This window comes from Bos indicus, chromosome 1 (genome assembly GCF_029378745.1).
Source record: "Bos indicus isolate NIAB-ARS_2022 breed Sahiwal x Tharparkar chromosome 1, NIAB-ARS_B.indTharparkar_mat_pri_1.0, whole genome shotgun sequence".
In the NCBI taxonomy this organism is placed as follows: Eukaryota; Metazoa; Chordata; class Mammalia; order Artiodactyla; family Bovidae; genus Bos; species Bos indicus.
In genome coordinates this window covers 97,617,501-97,637,218 of record NC_091760.1, presented here as the reverse complement: position 1 = coordinate 97,637,218, position 19,718 = coordinate 97,617,501, and the positions used below count along the sequence as shown (strand labels likewise).

The window sequence follows — 19,718 nt, the reverse complement described above, 5'->3', positions numbered from 1 at the left end:
TTGCCCTCATTTTTATTGAACCATTGTTTCTGAAAGACAGGTTACTAAAAACAAAGCCACAAAGCAATTTACCCCCCTTCTTTTATGTACAAAGCTTATTACTTACGTTTATAAAAGTGAGTTAAGATAACTTACCCAAAGTGATTAATATTTCTAATGTCAAAATAAAAAAGTTTCAGTAACATTCACAAAAAAATTAACAATATTGGTATCTAATATATTTTTAATCAAACTACTGAAAAAGTTTGATGATTTAAAATTAAAAATGATCAAGATTTCTGAAACCAGCATAAACCATGTGTGAGAAAAAGGACTACAAAGGCATATCTAACAACAGCAACAGAATTTAAAAACCAAAACAAACAAAAAAACTCCTAATTTTTCGACTCTATTAAGAGAAAAAAAACTTCCCTTTTGTTTTAAAATTTTTAAATTCCTATTGTTACTGCTAATTTTATATAAATATAATATTCAGAGTTGTGATCTGAATCAGCTACTAAGTAGGCAACATTTTAAAAAAGTTATTTGCTCTCAACCCTGCATCTGAAAACCTGTTTCACCAAGAGAGAGTCCTTGCCTCGTGTTTGGATCCTCGGTAGTGAAAGCGGTCGTTGGTTATTGTACAGTGCAAGAATGACAGCTGCTATTATCTGTTCATGATAAATTTTCTTAAATGATGATAATGTCCAATATAAGCAAAGTCATCCAAAAAAAAGTCCTGGGGGTTAAAGTAAAAACAAACAAAAAAAACTTCTAGTGAGGGGCATCTGCTGCAGTGGTCATTACCTTAATTTGGCAGAGTGGTAGGGATGTTGATGCATAGGTAATTACACAAGTAACAGTTTTATCAACTACACTAGTTCAGTTGTATCTATGCAGCATTCCTTTATTAGATAATTACTCTTCTTACACAGGGCATCTTTTCCTTAAGTGCTGAAAACTTTTTAATATTAATGCTGTCACAAGTTTTCAAACAGCTACAATAGCTTTTAAGGAATCAAAGATCATGGAGATCATGCATAGAATTCTGATTTTAAAAAAAATAGGAATAGAGTTTTAAAGGATTAAAAGAGGCAAATACAGATAGCATATTCTGAAATAATCCGTCAAACAATCCTGTAAAATACTTTTCATTCTTTACAAGTAAACCTAACTATACATACTTTATTTTACATCTCCCACGTGAAGCCAAAATAAAGAATAAAAGAAGTAGGCAAAAACAGACCTGTCAGACACCTGGCACCATCAACATAAAAAACGTAAGTACAATAACTAAAAGACTGAATAAAGCAAAGAAGTGAAGGTTTTGCTCACAAGATCATTTGGAAACTGTACATTACAATTTCTCTTTAGTTCATAACTATTCTATAACTAACAATGGCTGCCAAACTTACCTCAAAGTACATCAGCCTCATCTGTCTCCCTTCCCTAAATAAACTGTGGAAAACATTTATTAGTTCTAAATTATCTACACTCATCATATCCTATTTATCATACCCAAATATCAATGAAAAATCTTTTTAAAAATACTGATTTTATTTTGAAAATTCACACTTATGTTTGAAAGTTTCACATCTATTATTTAGAAGTAAATACCTATTATTTCTCTTTACAAGTAAACATCTCTCTACCTTTAAACATTTGAAACAACCTGGAAACTGTGAAGGAATGAGTAATTCATGAAGAAATCTGATGGTAAAAAAATAGACTTAATAAAGGTAATAAAAGAAAAATACAGCAAGATAATAAACAGGCTATGGTAACTCAAAAGTAAAAGAAAAGTAACATGGAAACATATATAGCAAATATAACCATACCAGTGATAGCAAAGAAAACTACTCTTCTCATGAAAAAAATTCCAAAAATTAGGTAACATAAATTTTAAGGGAAAAAAACACAAAATTAATAGAGGGCAGAAAATAACAAGATCTTAGATTTTTAGCTTTAATTTAATGCAAGTGTTCTGTTTTTGATATTTCTATCCCCAATAGTCCTCCAAGATTTGCCCTAACAAAAATAATTAGAAAAATAAAAGGCATAGAGGGGAACTTTATTTTTTACTTGTTAAAAGCCAATCCACTGAACTAGAAATTGAGAACATAAATTCAAATTTGATTTCTTTGAAGGTACTTTACAGCTGAAAGACTGTGCTTTTATGTTACATTATCCATTGTAAACTCTTCAAAATCCATTAAAAGAAAATACTGAAATGCAAACTTATTTCTAGATGCCCACTGTTACCTTTGCCAAGTTCTGTTCTGAATAAAAGTGGAATTCAACCTCTTCATGCTTATCGGTAAGAATGACAAGAATGAAGACTCTATAAATTTGTATCCCGAGAATCAAAATGTTTTCCATTAAGGAACAAACTTTGAAACTCTTCTCCTTTCTGAGCTAATGGTTATTTGTATTTAAGTGATAAGATCTCTTCAGTGAGGTTTGATATAAATCTCCTTTGGGAATATTGTTTTCCTCAGTTATAAATTTGATCATTCTAACATTTAGAGACCTTATTTCAATTTTATTATAAATTATTTTATAAAAGTCCTTTATAGAATGTTTAAAAGACAAATGTTTTTACAGAATAATTGCTTTCTGGGCAATATGTGCCATTTTTAGAGGTTTATTTTGATAAATTTCACCACAGTCTCAGTTATTCAAAACTTTTACTCCTCTCAATGAATTTTTTTATTCTCAGTATTCAACTCATCCTTCTTAGCTTTTTAAATGAGAAATATTTCAAGTATATGTTTTCCTTTAGTAGAAATTTAAAAGTCAGAAGTTACAATTCTAAAAGATGGACTACGGTTAATATTTGCAAAGTTGGATTCTTTCCTAGAATAACTTTTTTTTACAAAATTTTAATTATAAAATATAAATTTACCAAAAAATTACATCATACAAGCATACCTCCACCTTGATGCAAAAGCCCCGTAACGGCCTATAACTGCAGAATGCATACAACCAAAAAGGTTAGCTAGATAAACCATACGTTTAAGAACATACAAGCCAACAAAGGGATCTATGAAGGATAATCACCTTAAGAGAAAAAACTTTGTGCAGATGACACTGGTTCAAATGCATTCCCTTGGGGAAAAAAAATCAACTCTGTAAAGATAGCAGATGGATTTGTTTAAATAGTAATAAAATTAACGAGGGACTTTAATAACCATCACAAATTATCAAGCATGCAACCATACTACAACAAATGGCATTTTTTTTGGCCCATACAGCATGTATGTCAGACACTGACAGATGGAAATTTCAAGCTTTTTAAATTCATAGGCATTTATATCTAAATGATAAAACACAACGTGGGAGAAAACTGTTTACTTTCAGTTCAGCAAGAAAGTCAAAGAGCTTCCAAGGGCTTACCACTGGTGGATCAACGGGTGCTGGTGGTTGTACTTGTAGGTTTACCGCAACAGTCTGTGGAGGAGGAAGAGTCTGAAATGGCAACTGGACCAAAGCTTCTGCAGCTGGAAGCTCCTCTTCAGACACCAAAGCATTCTGCACCAAAACCTGACCCTGGGATAGAATTTCAGGCTGCACTTGTAAAGACTGCATAGACTGCAGGGGCAGTGGTGGAATCTGAGCTGGAGGTGATGTCGACATCTGTGGAGGGGTTGCAATTGGGATTGGAGAGGACTGCAGGGTTGAATACTGCTGGTGTGATGTTGGAGACACAATCTGCTGACCTGGGGACACCAAGGTGGACTGCTGAACTGGACCAATGTGTACAACAGGGGAAGCTGGAAGTGGAAGGTGGGATGAAAGATTCAGCTGTGTTGTAGGTTGCACCTGATTAGCAGTGGACTGCTGCAAGTTTGACCCTGGCTGGAGAGCTGATGACACAAGAGGGTGTGGCTGAATAAGTGCTTGTGGATGAATAATTATAGTAGGAGACTGACTTGGTGAATGAGGTGGAGGAGGAGACACCACTACAGACTGCTGTGCTGACTGTGACTGGCTAGGAGACATTGCTAGAGGAGGGGGATGACTTTGAATTGGTGAACAATGCTGTGACTGGGCACTACTGGGAGCTGGAGGCAGGCCATGGTTTTGGAGTGGTATACAGTGCTGGGAGGGCGGTGGGTCTTGAGTTGGACTTTGAAGTGTGATTGGCTGAATTTGTTGTTGCTGCTGTTGTAGTATCAGCTGATGATGGGAAACTTTGGGAGGTGGTGAATGAAGAGGAATCTGCTGATGTTTTATTAGAGGATGAGGCTGAATTGGAGGATATGATGCTAAAAGAGAAAAAAATGACAATTAGTCTTTATTTCAAAAACATTAAATTTTAAAATAAATTTAAAGGAGGAAAGTTTGCACATCAAAAATCTATAATGAGTCTTCCTAATAAGAATGATTTGAAAATGTAATGACAACTTTTCCTTGAAAAACTACATAATTTCAAAAAATAAACGACACTGTGATAAGTTCCAAAAGAAAACGGCCTAAAACAACTGATATAAATTTGAATTTACACATGATTTAATTAAATTTTAAAGGTCATCAAATATTTCCAATAACTTTTAACAACGTGTATCCACTTGAATCATTCTTTGGCAAGAAGAGCATAACAAGTATAATATCTTTATATCATAAAATAAAGATTGTATCCTTTTTAATCCATGTCTAAACATTCTTCCAGCTAACAGTCAATTATTTAAAAAGCTTTCAAAATAAATTCCCAAATTTAAACCAAGATAAACAGTTGGTACTATTTGATCCAGGAAAATTTTTGTATAAAAAGTTAATTCAGTTAAGCAAAACATGTGTGTAACTCCTACAACATGATTAAATGATTTTTAACCATGGTGAAACGAAATTTCAGAGGCCATTCCAAATCTAGGAGAGCACTAGTTTTGCTTGCAGAAAAAATAATACCGTCAGTCATGCTGTCTAGATAAAGGATCTTGGTTTACTTCTCTTCTTACCCACACTCACAAAACCCTACAGTAATCTGTACAGTACACAAAAACAAGACCAGGAGCTGACTGTGGCTCAGATCATGAACTCCTTATTGCCAAATTCAGACTGAAATTGAAGAAAGTAGGGAATATCACTAGACCATTCAGGTATGACCTAAATCAAATCCCTTATGATTATACAGTGGAAGTGAGAGATAGATTTAAGGGACTAGATCCGATAGAGTGCCTGATGAACTATGGACTGAGGTTCATGACATTGTACAGGAGACAGGGATCAAGACCATCCCCATGGAAAAGAAATGCAAAAAAGCAAAATGGCTGTCTGGGGAGGCCATACAAATAGCTTTGAAAAGAAGTGAAAAGCAAAGGAGAAAAGGAAAGATATAAGCATCTAAATGCAGAATTCCAAAGAATAGCAAGAAGAGATAAGAAAGCCTTCCTCAGCGATCAATGCAAAGAAACAGGGGAAAACAACAGAATGGGAAAGACTAGAGATCTCTTCAAGAAAATTAGAGATACCAAGGGAACATTTCATGCAAAGATGGGCTTGATAAAGGACAGAAATTGTATGGACCTAGCAGAAGATATTAAGAAGAGGTGGCAAGAATACACAGAAGAACTGTACAAAAAAGATCTTCATGACCAAGATAACCACGATGGTGTGATCACTGACCTAGAGCCAAACATCCTGGAACGTGAAGTCAAGTGGGCCTTAGATAGCATCACTACGAACAAACCTAGTGGAGCTGATGGAATTCCAGTAGAGCTATTTCAAATCCTGAAAGATGATGCTGTGAAAGTGCTGCACTCAATATGCCAGCAAATTTGGAAAACTCAGCAGTGGCCACAGGACTGGAAAAGGTCAGTTTTCATTCCCATCCCAAAGAAAGGCAATGCCAAAGAATGCTCAAACTACCGCACTATTGCACTCATCTCACACACTAGTAAAGTCATGCTCAAAATTCTCCAAGCCAGGCTTCAGCAATATGTGAACAGTGAACTTCCAGATGTTCAAGCTGGTTTTAGAAAAGGCAGAGGACCAGAGATCCAATTGCCAACATCCGCTGGATCATCGAAAAGGCAAGACAGTTCCAGAAAAACATCTATTTCTGCTTTATTGACTATGCCAAAGCCTTTGACTGTGTGGATCACAATAAACTGTGGAAAATTCTGAAAGAGATGGGAATACCAGACCACCTGACCTGCCTCTTAAGAAACCTGTATGCAGGTCAGGAAGCAACAGTTAGAACTGGACATGGAACAACAGACTGGTTCCAAATAGGAAAAGGAGTACGTCAAGGCTGTATACTGTCACTCTGCCTGTTTAACTTCTATACAGAGTACATCATGAGAACCGCTGGACTGGAAGAAACACAAGCTGGAATTAAGATTGCCAGAAATACCAATAACCTCAGATATGCAGATGACACCACCCTTATGGCAGAAAGTGAAGAGGAACTAAAAAGCCTCTTGATGAAGGTGAAAGAGGAGAGTGAAAAAGTTGGCTTAAAACTCAACACTTTGATATTTGGCAAAACTAATACAATTATGTAAAGTTTAAAAATAAAAAAAAGAATACAAAAATATCTAGCACCCAGAAAGATATTAATAAAAGTCATAGTATGAATTAAAAAAAAAAAAAAAAAAACCTCAACATTCAGAAAATGAAGATCATGGCATCTGGTCCCATCACTTCATGGGAAATAGATGGGGAAACAGTGGAAACAGTGTCAGACTTTATTTTTTTTTTGGCTCCAAAATCACTGCAGATGGTGACTGCAGCCATGAAATTAAAAGACACTTACTCCTTGGAAGGAAAGTTATGACCAACCTAGATAGCATATTCAAAAGCAGAGACATTACTTTGCCAACAAAGGTTTGTCTAGTCAAGGCTATGGTTTTTCCTGTGGTCATGTATGGATGTGAGAGTTGGACTGTGAAGAAAGCTGAGCGCTGAAGAATTGATGCTTTTGAACTGTGGTGTTGGAGAAGACTCTTGAGAGTCCCTTGAACAGCAAGGAGATCCAACCAGTCCATTCTGAAGGAGATCAGCCCTGGGATTTCTTTGGAAGGAATGATGCTAAAGCTGAAACTCCAGTACTTTGGCCACCTCACGGGAAGAGTTGACTCATTGGAAAAGACTCTGATGCTGGGAGGGATTGGGGGCAGGAGGAGAAGGGGACGACAGAGGATGAGATGGCTGGAGGGCATCACTGACTCGATGGACATGAGTCTGAGTGAACTCCGGGAGTTGGTGATGGACAGGGAGGCCTGGTGTGCTGCGATTCATGGGGTCACAAAGAGTCGGACATGACTGAGCGACTGAACTGAACTGAATCTGTAAGTAATAACAGTAGTTTTTTCCACAAGGGAGTCACTCATAACAGGAAAAAAAGTATATATATATATATATATATACACACACACACACACACACACATATATATAAGAATTAGCAAAATCAAGTACTGAGTGGTTTCTACATCATTATGCCTCTTCTGTATATTGGTGCATATCTTTACATAGAGGGAGATGCTGATAAAATCCTATCTAAATAATGGAAACTGGGTTCACTAGAAGATAAACTGGAAAGACTACTTAATATTAAATTCATGTATCAATTATCACATTTAAAACAAACCTAAAGTCAAAATTTTTTTCTTAATCTCAGACTGTAACGCCTTTTTACACTGAACCACATTTGTGACAAAAACGTTATAAAAAATTCTAACAACTTATTTCAATCTTTTTGCATTTGGTTATTATTTAAAATTCTGGAGATTCTTTAAAGAAATTAACATCTGATTAACATCTCAAGAAAGCAGCATTTAGAAAGTTAACAAATACCCAAGCATTGTTGAAACCAAAATGGAAATTAGATAATAATCTTCATATAACTAGACTAGCATTTCTTCATATAACTAGAGTAGCATTTCAAACTAAGACTGAAAATTTTACGTCACCATCTTATAAATGTGTTGGTAAACACTCTATATTACAGTCAATGAAACCTTGGCTTTCTATAGAGTACCTTTCCACTGAGGGGCTTAAGATGCTTTCACATAACTTTCCTTTGTACTTACAAAATGCCTGTGGAGTAGATATCACTATTGTCCTTTTACAGATAAGTAAATAGAGGTTTTGTGAGCGTAATAGCAAAGGCCCACTTTACTTCAATTTTTTAAGTTATAATTAAGATCTACCATATTCCTGAAATACAATGGAGACTATAGTCACAGGAATAAAAAGTCTCTCTGTGCTCTAGCAAGTGAGCAAACTTTGTTTTCTAGAGAGGTAATTCACTAGAGTAACAGCTATCCTTTCACCTAAACTTTTCTTTGATCAGACATCAGAAAGTGTCTATATATTTTTTATTAGTCCTAAAGTCCAACTGACAAGCATATATACTATAGAATAACTGTGAGGATACCTTAAACAATACTTCTGTATAAGAAAAGTCTTAGTGTTCTGGAAAATGTGACATTTGTTAATTTTTCTTATTTTAACAAACACTTTAATATTGTCAGGTAGTCTACATACAAAGAACCTTTTATTATGGCAAATAATTGTATTATTGCAAATTATTAAATACATCATTTCATTCCATAGCTACTACAACCCCATGAGGTAAGATAGGTACTCTACCAATCCAATATATTTCAGGTGAAGAAACTTTCAATAGTGAAGTGACTTGCCTGCAATCACCTAGCTATTGAGGGGCAGCACTGGGTATAAAAGAAGCCAGAGTCTTAGCTGAGTCTGGGTTCCAACTATGGTCCAAATGTTTGTGTCCCCCAAAATTCTTATGTTCAATTCCTAACCCTAACTGTGACTGTATTTGGTAATGGGGCCTCTAAGGAAACAATAACGGTTAAATTAGGTCAACGGGCAAGACCCTGACCCAACAGGAAGACCTGCTGTCCTCTTCTCACACTCAGAAGGAAGACCACGTAGGATGTACAAGGCGGCAGCCACCTGCACGCCTGGGAGAAAGCGCTCGCCAAAGACCAAACGCTGCCGGCTTTTGAGCCCGAGCTTTCCATCCTCCAGAACTGTGAGAAGATCAATTTCTGTCGTTTAAGCTACCTAGTCTATGGTATTGTTTAATGGCAATCTAAGCAGACTAATTAGGCTTTCATTAAGTCCTTCTACATACTTCATTAATATCTGCAAACAATTAAGCATATTTTTTAAACTAGATTTCATAAAAGCTCTAAAAAACTACTAAAAAACTTGAGTTCTAATACAGCTCATGATAATTTCCAGATATTTGGTTAAAGTTTGCCTTTATTTTATATATAAAGAAAAGGATTAATAAATATCAAGCAGGAATTCCACTCTCAAGAAATGGTGAAGAAAAGTAAATGATTTTAGCACCCTAGAAATGTATGTAAGGAAATAATAAACATGTCTATTATAATAAATATTAGACTGTACATTATGTTAGAACACAAGTAGATTTTTTAATATTTTAAAGTGAACTGCAAGAGCAAACATTTTTCCAATTGAAGAAAAGGACAAATTACCAAATCAAGAATCTAAAAAAAAATTTTAGCTTAAGACTAATACCCCACCAGCAAGAGGAGAAAACCTAAAAGGGCAGAAAAATTATAACTGCTGCCTTGCCAACTTAAAACCAGGTATTAGGGGGTTCAAAGGGATTGAAAATCAAAAAGTGAATCTCTTTGCTTGAACTAACCCTGACAGACTTTGTACCTTTCTTTTTGGAAGGAAATTAACCTACCCTCCATTTAAACTATAGAAATCACTAGAAAGTTTCCCCTGAGCAGTCATTCCAAGCACAGTGAGTCACTGCCTCTCCACACTAACTCCTTCTATCAACACTGGCCAGGAATTACCGGGCAGTCCAGTGGATAGGACTTTGTGCTTTCACTGCCGAAGGCACCGTCCAAGGTTCAACCCTTGGTCAGGGAACTGAAATTCCACAAGCCATGCAGCGTGGCCAAAATTAACCAAAAAACAAAACACTGGCCAGGGGCAGGTATGAGGCCACTGCTACTGTTAAGTCACTTCAGTCGCGTCCGACTCTGTGCAACCCCATAGACAGCAGCCCATCAGGCTCTCCCGTCCCTGGGATTCTCCAGGCAAAAACACTGGAGTGGGTTGCCATTTCCTTCTCCAATGCATGAAAGTGAAAAGTCAAAGTGAAGTCGCTCAGTCATGCCCAACTCTTAGTGACCCCATGGACTGTAGCCCACCAGGCTCCTCCATCCATGGGATTCTCCAGGCAAGAGTACTGGAGTGGGGTGCCATTGCCTTCTCCGGGTATGAGGCTAAGAACCCTCTAAACAATACAGTACAAAAATCCTGTTACCAGGCCAAGAACCCTCTAAACAATACAGTACAAAAGTCCTGTTACCAGGCCATACAGACAGCAGGACCTGGCACCCAGATGTTTATAAAGAAGACTTCACATGTAACCACACTATCAATGGATTTATTATTTTTACATTCTAACAAGATCTTGAGATTATGTCATATAGAGAAAGTTGGCAATATTAGCACAGAGGAAATATGAAAAGAGAAACAAGTTTAGATAGAGGAAAAGCAACCTTCAGCAGTGTATTAATAAAATGAAACTTTAAGAAGTAATGCATAGAGGGCAGTTCAAGATAGTGGAACAGAAGGATGTGTGCTCATCTCCTCCTGTGAAAGCACCAAAATCAAACAGCAACTAGCTGTTGAACAACCATCAACAGAAGGACACGTCAAAAAAATATACCTCGTGTCCGAAGAAAAAGAAACTGCAGCAAGATGGTAGGAGGGGCACAATCGCAATCAAATCAAATCCCATAAATGCCAGGTGGGTGACCCACAGACTGGAGAACAGAAATACCAAAGACGTTCTCACACTATTGTGAAGATTCTGAACCCCATGTCGGTTTTCCCACCCTGAGGATCCGACAAAGGGACTGGGAATCCCCAGGGAATCTGGCCTTGAGGGCCAGTGGGATTTGATTAGAGGACTTTCAGAGTACTGAGGGAAACAGACTCCAGTCTTGGAGGGCACAAACAAAATTTTGCATGCACTAAGACCCAGAGGAGAGGAGCAGTGACCCCACAGAAAACCGAAATCAAAACTACCTGCTAGTGTTGGAGGGTCTCCTGTGGAGGGATGGGTCAGCAGGGGCTCACCACAGGCACAGAGGCACTGGAAAGACTCACTGGCATAAACCCTCTTGGAATTCGCCATTAACCCTACCGTAGAGCCCACACACTCCAGGGCTGGTCACCTCAGGTCAAACAACTACCAGGGAGGGAGAACAACTACCAGGGAGGGAGTACGACCCCACCCATCAGCAGATAATTGGATTAAAGCTTTACTGAGCAAGTCCCTGCCCACCAGAGTAAGACCCAATTTTTCCCATCAAGCTTACACAAGCCTCTTAGCCTCTTTTATCAGAGGGCAGACAGAAGCAGCAGTAAGGAGCAGTCTCATAGCAGCTAAAACAAAAAACATATGACAGAAAGTTAATCAGCATGAAAAAGCAGAAAGTTATGCCTCAGATGAAGAGACAAGATAAAACCCCAGAGAAACAACTCAATGAAGTGGAGACAGGCAACCTTCCAGAAAAAAAATTCAGAATAATGGTAGTGAAGATAATCTAGGATCTCAGGAAAAGAATGGAGGCAAAGATTGAGAAGATGTAAGAAATGTTTACCGAAGACCTAGAAGAACTAAAGAACAGAGAAGAATAATACACTAGAAGGAACCAACAGCAGAATAACTGAGGTAGAAAAACAGATAAACGATCTGGAGAACAGAATGGTGAAAATCACTGCCACAGAACAAAACATAGAAAAAAGAATGAAAAGAAATGAAGACAGCCTAAGAGACCTCTTGGACAACATTAAATGCACCAAGATTCGCATTTTAGGGGTCCCAGAAGAAGAGAGAGAGAAAATATTTGAAGGGATAATAGCTGAAAACTTCCCTAACATGGGAAAGGAAATAGTCAATCAACTCCAGGAAGCACAGAGTCCCAGTAAGGGTAAACCCAAGGAGAAACACCCCATTACACACAGTAATCAAACTGACAAAAATTAAACACAGAGATAAAATATTAAAAGCAACAAGGGAAAACAACAAATAACATACAAGGGAACTCCCATCAGGCTATCAGCTGATTTCTTAACAGAAACTCCACCAGGCAAAAGGGAATGCCATGATTATTTTAAGTGATGAATGGTAAGAACCTAAAACCAAGAATACTCTACCCAGCAAGACTCACCTTCAGATTTTATGGAGAAATCAAAAGCTTTCCAGACAGACAAAAGTTAAGAAAATTCAACACCACCAAAAGCAGCTTTACAACAAATGCTAAAGGAACTAACTTCTCTAGGTAGGAAACAAAAAACAAGGAAAAGAAACCCAAGACAATAAAGAAAATGGTAATAGGATCATACATATTGATAATTACCCTAAATGTAAATGGATTAAACGTACCAACCAAAAGACAGCCTGGCTGAGTGGATGAAAACACGTACATGTACGCACTTCCACTTACCACAGCACTCTGCTTGACCCCCCAAATTGTATGTAGTTATTTTACATTGTTAAGCTAATCATGTTCCTATTATAGCTTCAATTGTAATTATCTTTTATTTTTTGTCTGGCTATTGATTATGAAAGCTGATAAACATCTTTTACTATTGTGATTATGTAACTATTATTCACTTAATATCACTGTATCATGATTGGTCAATGGAAAAATAGAACTCTATTTCACCAAAACTAGGATCTAATAGAAAAACCTGTAATCACTTTTTAAAATGCAGATGCATTATCAGAATTATCTTGAAATTTTTTGAAAAATACAAATGCTTAAGTATTGCTTTTTTTCTCCAGAGCTCCAGATACATTTCTAATGAGCAATCATGTTTAAAAACAATTGGACTATATGATGATCTTTTACTTTTATCTAGTCAGTTTCATTTTTTCTATTTCATATTCAATGCTCCCATTTCATTCAGTTTATGTTCTCCAATTTCTCCATCTCTTTTTTAATATTGTCTCTCAAGCCTTTATCAAGTGTAGTAGAAAAGCTTTTGTCTACACATAAATATGTATAATATATATTTTAGAAAATTTATGAATTTTTGTCTAAGTAAAAAAATTATGACATTTTTATTCCACTTGTTTGACTTAGTATGAATAGAATGCTAGACTTCTAATTAAACAGTAGATATGCAACAAGCAACAAAGGTTTACTGTATGGTCAAGGGAACTATAGTTAATATCTTGTAATAACCTATGATGGAAAATAAGTTCAAAACTAATATATGTGTATTTGTATAACTGAATCACCTTGCTTTCCACCTAAAACATTGTAAGTCAACTATACTTTAGTAAAATATATATATTATAAAAAGTAATGCATAATTATAAAAGGATAGAAAGAAGATACTTACCTGATGAGGCTGGATCAAAGGAAGATTTTTTTTTTTTAGGTAACATATATGAGGTGCCTAGCTCAGTGCATGACACACACACACACTTTCAATAAACAAATTAAACTAGTATAAAAACATATGTAGATATCCCACTCCAGTACTCTTGCCTGGAAAATCCCATGGGTGGAAGAACCTGGTAGGCTACAGTTCATGGGGTCGCAAAAAGAGTCGGACACTACTGAGTGACTTCACTACCACTATCACTAGATATATTAAGAATAGTAGAGATCTAAGTAGGCTTAAGAAGCAAAAGAAAGGATCAAGCGTGAGGGAGACACAAGCTGCTATAACTATGAAAGGTCAGGAACCAGTTTAAAAACAATGCAATCAATGACACAAGGAAATAGTGCTAACTTTAAAGTGGAGAGCAGATAATTCCTTATCCTACTAGAGTTGAAGAAAGCTCAAAACTGAGAAATTCTGAGATGAACAGAAGACATGATAAGGAAACTCACTCTGCACAGCCCTAACACTTTCAGCATAAGAACCACGAAGGAAGATTATCTGTAGATGGCAAAGGCAACAGACACGAGTTTCAAAGGCTGACGAGACTGAAAACAACTTAGTTGGTTCCCTGACATCTTCCTCTCAAAGATGAAATCAAAGATGGAAAAAGAGCAATACGGTGAGGAAAATAATTATGCATAATCCTTATTTTTGGAAAGTGATAAATTCCTCCCACTAGACACAACTTTAAAGACAAATACATACTTGCTTTTTAAAAAAGCTTTTAATTTTGGACAAGTAAAGCATATTAAATAAACCACAGGCAAATTTTTTTTTCAAGCTAACAGGTGTTATCCATACAACAGGAGACTAGCACACAATGAAGATGTTAATCAAATGTCAACTGACCAAAAAATCTATTATAATGCTTTAACTGTTGGGCTCTTTTTCTTTTTTCAAGCTATACTATTGAGACATTCTTTTGTTAACTTATAAAATTCACACCTTATAATGTTTTAAAAGTATTCCTGTTCAAGTAATGGATATCTTTTGTTTTGCTCTGCCTGTGAAGAAAATGAATAATGCAATTATTTTCAACAAAAGTTTTTCCCACCTGGTGCTATTAACTGGTGAATACTTGATGTCCGGGTGACAGCTGTGCTTCGTGATTCCAGACTTGGACTTTCTCCTTTCTTATTACTTTCTGGAGAAGGATCTCGTTGGCTGATTTTAGAACTGGTCACTGTTGTTTTGTTATGACAAATTGTCAATGACTGAGTTTGACTAGTACTTTTTGGCGGACCATTTTGTGAGCTAGATAATACACCCAACTTCTGGCTGCGTAATGTTAAATTCTGAACCTAAGAACCACACAACAAAAAACAAGGATGAAACAGATGGTATTAATTGATGTGGTAATCGCTACCATTATAACAATGACAACATATTTATATTGTGCTTTTTTATACATAAAGTTCTAAACACGTGAAACAACTAATTAACCCTGAAGGAAAGGGGAGTTGTTATTCTAATTAATCATACCTAAACATTAAGTGGCAATTTTTTTAAAAGACATGAAGGAAAAGAATCATTAAGAACTAAAGAATAGAACATACATACATATTGCAAAAGAACTATGAATAGGAGGGAATTACTCTGTAACATGCTGCATTTTAGACCTAGAAACTTTTTTACAGTATATATAATAATAACAGATAAGGATTATAAGGGAACACCAACCTTCTAAGAAAACAAATTCATGAAATCAAACCCACTGTGACAATTATTAAAAGCATTTCCATTAACTAACTTTAAAGAGTTAGTGAGATTTTGTTGGGATGGTTACGAAACACTCATTTGGCTTTGAGAACTAGATCTCACACACTGAAGAGCCTGCACGGCACTGAAATGCTTTACTGTGATGACGCCTGTCTGTGCTGTGCTCAGATAGTTGTGTCCCACTTTGGCGACCCCCTCAACTGCAGCCCGCCAGGCGCCTCTGTCCATTGGATTCTTCAGGCAAGAATATTGGAATGGGTTGCCATGCCCTCCTCCTGGGGATCTTTCCAAACCAGGGATCGATCCCAGGTCTCCCGCACTGCAGGCGGAGCCACCACAGAAGCCTGACTCCTGCAGACACCAGGGCTTCTAAACACACTGCCAGTCAGGATGGTGGCAAAGATTATCCCAATTACTCTCATCTGAGGTTTGTAACATTTTAAACCAGTAAGACAGAAAATGCCTCTTCTGGATGCCTAACTTTTTGCCTCTCTGGAATGAACGCACCAAATACATTAATGCTAGGAAGGGAAACTGAAGTAAGAGAGATTCTAGGGTGACAAATATATTGCTGCTTTGTAAATGTTCTTTAGTTTCACGTGTGTTTGGTCCCTACAACAGTACCATTAACTGATGCTCTATACCATCTCTTTTCAAGTGCCAATGCAGTGTTCAGCCAACAGCAGATGCTAAATAAATGTTTACTTCAGCGCAGTTGAAGTTTTAGTCAGTTCCAAGTTACTGAAAGAATTTTCTAAGTGAGACCATATGGAGCATCTTCTCTAATTTTTGTCAAATATTTCACAGCACTGTAAACACACTAAATCACTGCTGTGTTACTGAAATTTAATGCAAAAATAAAATATGCTAAAATAGAGATTTCTCAGCTTGCCACTCAAAGTCCTCCACTGTCTGGGCCCAAACCACTTTGAGCCCCTTTTTCTACTATTTCAGTTCACAATCCTCATTTTCTAGCCAAACTGTTCTGCTCATCCTTTTCCAAACACACCTTACACTTTCTTCATTTAGAGTCCTCGTTCAAATTCCCCTTGCCTCAACATGGTCTCCTGAAGTCCAATGCACTGCTCAAGACCAGTTAAATTTCTACTCATTCTCCCAAAGAAACCTCTCCATGTCTCTGGTTAGATATAATTTATCCTCCTGTCTATACTCTTGCCATAGAATTTGGATCATATTGGCCTATACCACTGACAAGGGTCTAGCTTATTTTAGAATTAGTAATGTGTGTGTCTGTGACATACTGAGGCTCTGACTGGCAGGCTCTCATCTCTGACATTCATTTTTTTAATCCCCACAGTTCTGGCTGCAGACGTAACAGAAACTACACAAGTCTGAGGCATTCTCCAATATGTGATTCCAAAATATGTATGACATGAATTTTGTTAAGTATCCTGTTCTATTTATAGTTTTCTTAAGCTAACACTAAAATCTGTTCATGTTTAACCAAAAAAATCTCAACAAATGTCTAGCAGAGGAATATTAAACTCTCAGGAAGCAAGGGAAAAACATCATAAAATTTAACATGTGCCATAAATAATACATAAAGTGGACCACTTAATGATGATATTCAAAGGCTGAATTATAGCCTGAAAAACAAAACTTTTCAAATTAAAAGAATATTCAAAGCAAATGAAGATTTGACACAATGAACCCTTAACCTGTAGCAGTCTTTTTTCTTCTAATTTTCCCTTTGTTTTCTGGAGTTCTGAAAGAAAGTGTGTGTGTGTATACATATATTGCATTTTATTTATATAAATGAATAAACTTCAGAATAGGGCTTTACTATCTATGGTCATCTTAGCTTAAATATTTACAATAAATTTCAAACATGTAAACTATACTCCTGAAGTATATACAGAGCTAATTGAGCTGTTAATAGAAAAATCACATGTTCAGATATCCTTGACAGAACTTCACTTTTAAAAAGAACCACCCTTTCTAAGATAAAGAATATTAAGGCATCTAATGTCAAACTTTAATTTCATCTGAACTTTTCCTATGATCACTTTGTAGAAACTTTCTGACTTAAAAGAGTCTAGGTTTCACACAAAATATTCTTGCTAATTTCACACCTCACATTTTTATGTGGATTACCCAAATACTCACTTGTTTTAATTTGGACCTAACTATGTGTGAATTATCACAGCATCTCTTCTTTGCAGATAAGGAAATTAAGAGTGCTGGCAGCAGAACTGTTTCTACATCTAAATCTAAAAGACTGTTTTCTCCTCAATTCTTACAATATTTCCCTGATAGCCTTGGTAAGATTTCTTACTATTCCATAACATACTTTTAGTATTATGATAACTTTCTGAAAGTCAGATTTTTTTTTCAAGGTAAGGATACGAGATGGAGCATTTAAAATAGTAAATAAGGGTAAGATAGTCCCAATTTCTTATTTTTTACAGTGTGCTATAAATTTTATTACTAAGGAAAAATTAACTTACACTGACTTTTGTAAGTTAAAGAATATTAAAACCTCAAATTTGGCATTTCTCAATTTGAATCAAAATATTTTAAAAACTGCAAACATATGTTTAAAACAAAGTGGAACACAAATTCTTCAAACAAACAGCCCTGAACTTGAGGAAAGTTACCACTGGAATACTCAAAGTCAGATTACTAGAGAGCCACATACCTATAAATATCATATCTGGACCCAAAGAGCTAATTCTATAAATTACTTCGACTATGTTCACATTAAAGATGCTACTAAAGACAATGCAAGATGTTTTCTCCATGAGAACCCACAAAACAGACTGTGCTCTATAGAGAATTTGTTAATTTTATTTTCCTAATAACTGGTTTATTTTACCTTGGAAACTGCAAATCCTTTAAATGGTTGTGTTTCTGTCTTCACTATTAGCTATGTAAGAGCTAAGAACCAAATTTGTGACTCATCTTTAGACAGTGTACAACAAAAACAGTAATTAGTAGCATGTGATATTTTATGTGCCAGGCACTACGCCGAGTGTCTATTTATTCCTTGTAACAACTCTGAGCTATTACTTCCAGTTTAAAGTGAAGAAATTGAAGCTTAGCATAAGTAGTAACAACAGCTAACATTTAGTGAATGCTAACTAGGTTAACAGAAACTTCTGTTTTTCATTTTATTAACCTATTTAATTCTCATTACAACCCTATGAGGCATTATAATTATTGCATAAATATTTATTTTACTTTATATTTTTGGAACTGAAGTTGAGAGTTTAAAGATAGAAAATGAGAAGGTGGTAGAACATGTATTTGAATCCAGAGAATCTGGCTCCAGAGTCCAAACTTATATACACCATGCTATGACCTGTCCAAAATGAATCAACTGGCAAGTGACAAAGTGACTTGCCACAAGTCAGCTTATAAGTCCATGTCTTCCTATTCTTCCCTTTGCAGAGATAGTACTAATGAGTACCTATAAGATTCTAAGCACTAAAAATATATTACTCTTCAACTTAACCCTACAAGTATGTATAACCACTAGAGATGTTTGGTAACTTGTCTAAAGTCATACAACTAATAAATGACTGCAGTGGAAGTTGAACTTAAGCCCATACAGGACTTCATGCACTTAAGTTCAATGGCAACCTAACTCCAAGCTCCATGCCACTTTATAATTCTGGAAGCTGATAATGGTTTAGCTCTATTAGGTTTTACAAAAAGACAAAAACGGGAAGATAATTACTTCAATAAATTCACTCCACAAAGAGACATTTAAAGTTTAGAGCCCAAAACATCTTAATGTTAACAAAGGTCTCATTTTGTAAACATGGAAAGTGACATATACAAATAAGTTGAGGAACTATAGAGGGTCACATAACACATTAGGAGAAATCAGAGTTTAACTGATCACCACCTTTATATGCTGATATATGAAAACAGACCTTTATGATTAAAAGAAAGATCCTATGAAAAATACCAAAGAATATTACTGCTATCTCATTTTGTACCTTTTACTAGATGATTGAGATTATTAAATTAAAATTACAAAGGCAAGGATGACCTTAGGATACATTAACTTCTGCCATATGCAATCCAAAATATTAACAATGGAAAAACATAATAAAAAATGGTATCATACAATATAAAAGTCTATTCAACAGCTTTAATTTAAAATGTACTCAATTTCATTCATTTTTATTAACCTGAGGTGTAACTTACATACAATAAAATGAATGAACCAGTGCATTAAGTTTTGACATATGTATACATCATGTTACCACCACCCCAATTAAAATATAGAACATTCCCTTCATCCATGCCCCTTCCCAGTCCATCTCCTCCACCTTCTGCTCTAGGTATCACAAATCCTTTTTTTTTTTTCACTACAGATTAGTTCTGCCTGTTCTGGAATTCATATAAATGAAGTCACAAAGCATGCAATCTCTGATATCTGGCTTCTTTTACTAATTATAATGTTTCTGAGACGCATCAGTAGTCTGTTCCTTTTTATTTCTGAGCAATATTCCACAATATGCTTATCCATTCACCAGTTAAAGCAGACTAGTTACTTCCAATTTGGGGCTATTCTCAATAGAGCTGCTACAAACACTCATTTAAATATCTTTATGT

At 35.9% G+C, this 19,718-nt stretch overlaps 1 protein-coding gene across 6 annotated transcripts in view; it reads right to left on the bottom strand.

The window, feature by feature from the left end:
- PHC3 (polyhomeotic homolog 3) overlaps window positions 1–19,718 on the bottom strand; it is an 84,027-nt gene that overhangs the window by 34,475 nt on the left and 29,834 nt on the right. For 5 of the 6 annotated variants that reach the window (XR_011567391.1, XR_002180631.2, XM_019959740.2 and 2 more), the window contains 3 exons: window positions 14,467–14,713; window positions 3,376–4,247; window positions 3,040–3,087 (listed from right to left, as the gene is read on the bottom strand). Coding sequence is in view for 4 of the 6 variants with exons in the window: in XM_019959740.2 (XP_019815299.1) it covers window positions 3,040–3,087; window positions 3,376–4,247; window positions 14,467–14,713 (1,167 nt within the window). In the remaining 2 variants the exon portion in view is untranslated. The remainder of the gene's footprint in view (window positions 1–3,039; window positions 3,088–3,375; window positions 4,248–14,466; window positions 14,714–19,718) is intronic. The other variant, XM_019959748.2, reaches the window with a different exon arrangement.